The sequence below is a fragment of the Anas acuta genome, chromosome 4, assembly GCF_963932015.1.
Source record: "Anas acuta chromosome 4, bAnaAcu1.1, whole genome shotgun sequence".
NCBI classification, from domain to species: Eukaryota; Metazoa; Chordata; class Aves; order Anseriformes; family Anatidae; genus Anas; species Anas acuta.
In genome coordinates, this window is record NC_088982.1 from 12306954 (window position 1) to 12313522 (window position 6569).

General features: G+C 42.4%; 1 protein-coding gene across 7 annotated transcripts in view; it reads left to right on the forward strand.

The window, feature by feature from the left end:
• Window positions 1-6569, forward strand: part of PPP2R2C (protein phosphatase 2 regulatory subunit Bgamma) — a 186729-nt gene extending 180160 nt beyond the window's left edge. For all 7 annotated transcript variants that reach the window (XM_068679858.1, XM_068679864.1, XM_068679860.1 and 4 more), the window contains one exon: window positions 3699-6569. In XM_068679858.1, coding sequence (XP_068535959.1) covers window positions 3699-3990 — 292 coding nt within the window. In that variant the 3' untranslated portion in view covers window positions 3991-6569. The remainder of the gene's footprint in view (window positions 1-3698) is intronic.

A 6569-nucleotide genomic window follows, 5' to 3' on the forward strand; every position in this document is an offset into this window, starting at 1 on the left:
CTTTGTTCAGCCTGCAGCCCAAAGGAGAAGGCACGGGTAGCAGCCCAAAGCCCCTGAGAGCTGAGCAAGCTGTCTGTGAGGGTAAGCTGGAGACAGTGGGAGATGGCAAGGGATGAGTGAGCAGTGAGACCCCCAGGAGTAACATGAAGAGCAAAGAGGAAGGAAAAAGGAACAGAGAAAGGGAAAAGACAAAAACAAGCAAAAGAGACAGGAGGGAACTGGGAGCTGAGGGCAAAGCTGGGGAGGACACATCACTGGCAGGGAGAAGCAGGACAAAGGGAAATGGAAGAGAGGGGAATAAGAGGATGTGGAAAAGAAAAGACGGGGAAAGAAAACCTAACTGCAAAGCGTGTAAAGACTGCAATTTTGTGATTAGAAGGGGAGAAATAGAAAGAGAGAACAAAAGGTAACTAGGGAGGGAGTGAGCAGAAAAGTCAATATAATGAAAGTAGGATTGGATTCCACTGGATTTTTTTCCTTCCTCCTTTATATCCTGTAAGAAGAATACATTTGGTCTGCTTTTAAAGGAAAAAATAACAAGTAAGGCTTTGGGCCCCAGTGACCAAGGGCTGCGGGACTTAAGCATGGCAGTGAGATATCTCAGACTGTCTCCTTGATAAGGAAAAATGCCACAGTGTCAGTGCAGGCTGGAAGAATTACTCACAGCTAATGTTGTAGTGTGTGTGTATGTGCGTGTGGCTCTTTTTTCTTTTTTTTTTTTTAAATCTTTCTGCCTGTGGAAGTGGTGGTTTGCACGGGGTGCAAATTTACTCCTGCCTGAGCCATCAGTTCGCTGCTCCTCAGGGGCCACTGCTGTGTTTTTTGAGCCCCAAACACCCCTGCCCAGGTGAAGTGGGACTCTGGCCATGCTTCGGAGCAAAATTCAAGGAATTGAGGCAGAACTTTTTGGGGCTGCTGCCTTACACACCCATGAGTTTGTGTAGGGAGCTTTGGGTGCAGAGGCTTTGGTTTCTTGAACCAGTATGGGGTGCAGGCACTCGTAGCATTGCTGTGCCCAGCAGGCAGTCTAGAAATACAGGGTAGGCACTTCCTAGACTCAGCTACCATTTTAATTCTTGTACATATATATATTTATAATCCTCCTTATCACATACATTCCATTATTGTATGTTATATTTTCCTGAACAGGAATAAATTGCAGGGTTACAGCTAGTTCTCACTCTCAATTATTGTTATTTTAAGCGGCAGGTAAGGTTATAATCCATCTGGGTTTGTGATCTCGAACACAAACGGGCACTTTCTCATTTACATAATGCTATTTTTTACTGAGCCATTAAACTACAGAAAAACAGGGCCAGCATGAAAAGTAGTCATCTACATATGTTAAAAAAAGCCCTGCAATAAATCCAACCAAAAGAAACAGACTTTTAAAAATATGTGAGTTGAAGAAATTAAAAAGCAAATGGACTGTAAAAGCAGCTTTACTGCAAGCAAAACCTAAAAAAAGATTTTTTGACAGGCACTTCTTTGTGCAGTTGGTGCATTGGTACATTGCCTGCCTGAAAACTGCTCCCCGATGGCGCCTGCCTGCATCTGGTGCAGGCTTCTTATTCCCGGGGGAGCCGGGTCCCAGCCAGCACAGCTCTGCAGCCCATGGCACGTGGTGCCCTGCTCTGGGAGCCTGTTTCAAAATTTTGCCTGAAGGGGTGGGAAAGAAAAGAACAAGCCAACCAACCATACCACAGTACTGTCAGCATCGCTAATTGTGTGTGTTGGTGCTGAGGTATAGAGTCACCTCTGCTGCTTCGTGTTGTGACCAACCGTTGTAGCAGGAGCCCTAATGACAAGACACAGTGATTCGGAAGGAGTGAAGCATTAGATTTACTGCTGTTGATTCAATTTCTGAACTGGGCACTAATCTTGATCAACAGGCTTTCTGCAGCTTCTGGGGTTCGTTTTATCAAGCTGTCATACTGACTTTTTTTTTTTAAAAAAAAAAAAAAAAAGCATATAAGGTTGTTTGCTTGAGCTTAATGAGCAGAAGTGTGCCAGGCCTTTGCAAGTGGGGAAGGTGAGGGAAAAAAATCTCTGCAGACAGCCCCGCTGCAGTGAGCCTGGGCTGGCTGTAACCACCTATGGCCCCTGCCTCTCCCAGCCACACTTGGCTCAGCAGCAGAGCAGCAGAAGCAGCCCTTGAGCAAGCAGAAGGCTGTGTGCCATCAGCTAACACCAGGGCAGGGGGGAGCGGCCAGTCCTGCTGGTGACTCTGTGCACATCCAGCTCCCCTGAGCCAGTCACCCTAAGGAGTCCCTGAAGGAGCAGAGCTGCTGCCGTTCAGTAGCTGTAGTGCGACCGCAGTTAGCTCCACAGCTTTGTTGGTGGGTTTGGGGTGTATCTCTCATTGGTATTACAGCAGCTGCTGATGGCCCCAGGTGTGATCAAGGCAATGCTGGCTGGGTCTGTGCATGTAGTGTTAGACAGCTTCTGAATCCAGGGACACCATCTCTCACCAGCTAGAATAACCAGCAGAGAGCACACGGTCTGTGACTCTGACTTCTCCCACCATTTGTATGCAGCTGCCTCAGGGCCAGCCCGCAGCTCTGTGCAGCTCCCCCAGGTGGGATACCACAGCCAAATGCTCCAGCAATGCGGCTGTCAGCTGCGATGGAGATGAGTTTATTAAATGCGAGGCACGTGAAATATGCTCTATTGTGTACCAGAAAGGCAAATATTTACTGGTTGCCCAAGTCTTTCTTAAAACCGAAAGCTTCTTCCATAGAGACCTGACAGTTCAGGGTGGGTTCCTCTTCTGGAATGGGAGCACAGAAATTCACTAAATTCACTGTATTTGGGGCTGGGATGGGAAAGATGAGAGGAGTGTGGCCCTAGACTCAGATAGGGAAAAAGTTTGCAGAGGATGAGCTCTTGAACAAGGCTCTAAGATCTATGATTATGCTAATCCAATAACCTGAGGGCCATGGATGAAATCCTGAATTCATTAAAGTCAGTGACAAAATATCCCCCCCTGGGGAATGGGGAATGAAGCAACTGGAAATTCATTATTTCAAGCTACAAGCTGATTAATGGGGTAATTTTTATACAGGGTGAGGTATGCTTTTGTCCCTTTCTCCCAGCCTCAGAAATATATCCTGACTTGATGCTTCAGTCAAACTTTATACGGAAGATAAAGGAGTCCTATTTATCAATATATTTATTTTTAAGAAGTGTATTTAGATACAAATTTTAATAGTGCCTACACGTTCTAACAGGTCTATGGCTTTCAAAGGAAAAAGGGTTTATTCTGAAATTTACTTCTGCAAAGCTTTTTTTTCTTTAAGAGTGTTTCTGGAATCGTGATAATCTCAGCTGTCAAAAAGTAAGGCTCTGGAGAAAGAAAAAAGCCTGGAACTATGACCCTTTAAAGCTTGTAAAGAGCTGGAGGGTAATTAAAAAGAACTTAGGTGAACGTGTCACTTTTATTGTCCTGTGAAGTCAGTCTCATGATGTCAGGGCCCTGACATGATTTTTTGTGTGAATGCTTATGGAAACCAGTTCTGGGGGAACTGGAAATTTCATTGAATACATTGGAAGCAGGAAAATCCCACGCTTTGTACTGTTTTTGGAACCAGAAGCCATCTTATTCTAAGGTCAATGTTCAGCTGTCTCCATCCATTCATGTCACTAGACTTCCCCCAGCCCGCTGTTTAATCGTGTCTTTTTTCCCCCTCTCTCTCCAGTGTCATCATGACAGGTGCATATAACAACTTTTTCCGAATGTTTGACCGAAACACCAAGCGGGATGTTACCTTGGAGGCATCCCGAGAGAGCAGCAAACCACGAGCCATCCTTAAGCCCCGGAGAGTCTGCGTCGGTGGCAAACGGAGGAAAGACGACATCAGTGTTGACAGTTTGGACTTTACGAAGAAGATCTTGCACACGGCGTGGCACCCAACCGAGAACATCATTGCTATAGCAGCGACAAACAATCTGTACATATTTCAGGATAAAGTGAACTCAGAAATGCACTAGATTTATCAATATCCCTCTCTACTTACAAACCAGCCTCTCGAGAATTGTAGAAGGATGTGATCCTCACAAAAATTGTGGCTTCTGTGGTGGGATTTGTAGGTTGCATCCTTTCATCCCTCAGCCTGTATCATTATCGGTGGCGAGCCAACTATTTTCCATCACTGCAACTGTATAAGTAAAAGGCACGACTGCAAATCCAGTACTGTGGTCTGTATCGGTTCCTTTACCAAACAGGGGTGTTTATTTATTTGGGGAGCGTTCCTGAGGAGGGCTGAGACTCCTCAACTCCCGACAGTCCTTTCGAGGGTCTCAGTGGTTCACAGGACCATGCTGTTCTGGTGCACTGCCTGCTTTTGCAGTCCACGGCATTTACCACATTGTTAGAGCTTTTTGCTTTATTTTATTTGACTCTTTTTAAGTAACATATTTCTGTCTTTCAATCAAGCCAAGCCTGTTTGTGAGTGGATGAATGAATAGCTGCATCCCTTTAGGCCACATGGCATGGTGGAAGGGCCTCCCAAAGTCCTGCTGGTGGAAGGCTGTCCTGTCTCACCTGCCTCATTCCCTTCTCTACACCATCTATTCAGTATTTATTCACATTACCAACTGTGTGCTTTAACTTCCCGAGTGAATAAGTGACAGACTGATAGAGCTAGCCAGCTTATTTTGAGAAGTTCATTCTCCATCAATCTCTTTGCTCTGTTTAAAACAATAATTAGCATCCTCACCAGGTGGAGGACTATTTAAGACCTTGGTATTACTACTCCACGGGGACTAGCTGTTTAAACACAGCCTAGCAGAGTTAATACATAAACCCACAACATTGTCTGGGGGTTGGAGTTCTAGAAGTCTTGGCTAAAAATGCTGTCCTTGAAGGCAAATTTCAGCTTCAGTGGAAGCAAAGTTGCATCACATCAATACACCTCAGAAAATCCCTTGTTAGCTTTTTACAGCATAATTATTTTCATCCCGGAATTTGGGCAACACAGACAATGCCACAATCTCTGTCACTATAAAAAAAGGTACTGTGAGATGTAGCATTGCTCAGTGAATTTTAAAGTTTTTTTTTAAAGTCCACTGCTAGATGACAAAGGTATTTCTGGAACAACAGAAAAACACAAACCCTCCAAACCAAACCTGCTTCCACATAAATACATTTCTGTGAGATCTAGCTCTAAGAGAGATCTATCACTATTTCCAAATGAATAGTGATGTAATGGCAAATGAAAGTACAAGGAATTGATGTACCTCATTCGGGAAGCATATGGGAAAAGTGTAGTGGGCAGGAAGTCCTCTTCATCCAGGGGAAAAAAAATGGTCAGCCTCCCTAATAGTTCTGGCAGAAAAACTGATAGTCCAAAGGATTTATTCTCAAATCACGAATACAAGAGCACAACTGAGATGACCTGTTAATCTGCCCATATTAAAACTCCTCAGAAAAAAAATAAAAAAATAAAAAAAATCTCTAAGCCATTATGCACTGATTTCTTTGGTGAGTGGAGAATGTACTGATAAAGAGATCTGCATGCTTTTGTACTTGGGTTTGGGGAAAAGGGTGGGTGAAAATCTGCTTACAAGAAGTAGAAAAACCAAGTCTACAGCTCTTTTATAGGACATCTTAACACAGCGCGTGAAATCTGTATGTTTGAAGTTTTCTACATCAACGCTGTAAATTTTGTGTGTAGAAGCACAAACGCATGTGCATCAGTTTCCAGCCATACTAAACACATACGGTATGAAATGTGTAGGTTAATTTTAAAGGGAATGAGGAATGTTTGTTTATAAAATACTGTATGCTCTAGCAGGCATGGACAGTATATGTACATATTTATTCTAATGAAATTTAACAAAACTGCTTTTTTTTTTCTTTTTCCTTGTAAAAAGGTTTAAGAATGTGGTAAATTGTATAGAAAAGTTGCTAATGCCAAACTACCGCTTCAAGGGTGTCATACGATTTCTTTGACTTTTGGCCTCCTCATTAATCTTTGCAGCTCAAAAAAATAAAATTAAAAAAAAAAAAAAAAAAGCTATGAGCTCATATTGGCATTTACAGCTAGAAGTACTGTAAAACATATATTTAGCTTTTAACATTCTCAAGTAAGAGTCTATAGATAACGTTATAAAGCAGATCTTAATACAACTTTTTTTTTTTTTCTTTTTCTTAATTTGAAGTACCTTACTCTGTTACAGCTCTGGGTACCAAAAAGATCTTGTTAAAATTAAAGAAGTAAATATATCTTTGGAGCTTTATAAAACTAATGAACTACCCAACCAAAATACCATGAAGTGATTACAGAGGAAATAAATAGAAATCTTTCAAAGACCAGTATTCCCTTCACGTCTTTGACTTTGCTACTACAGCTCGGTTTCCTGGTCTTCTTGAATGTATGAAAAGTTAACATCGTCATTGTGAACGTTTCCAACTTTCTTTCTCTTTTTAGTTTGAGCTTTCAGTGGTGTAGAGTAAGTGATGGTAAAGTTGGTAAACCTGATTGTTTTGAAAGCTGTTGTTCATGGCTGCATTCTTTGTGTTGCACAAATTAGCTAACTGTTGTTGAATAAAAATATAAATATGTTAA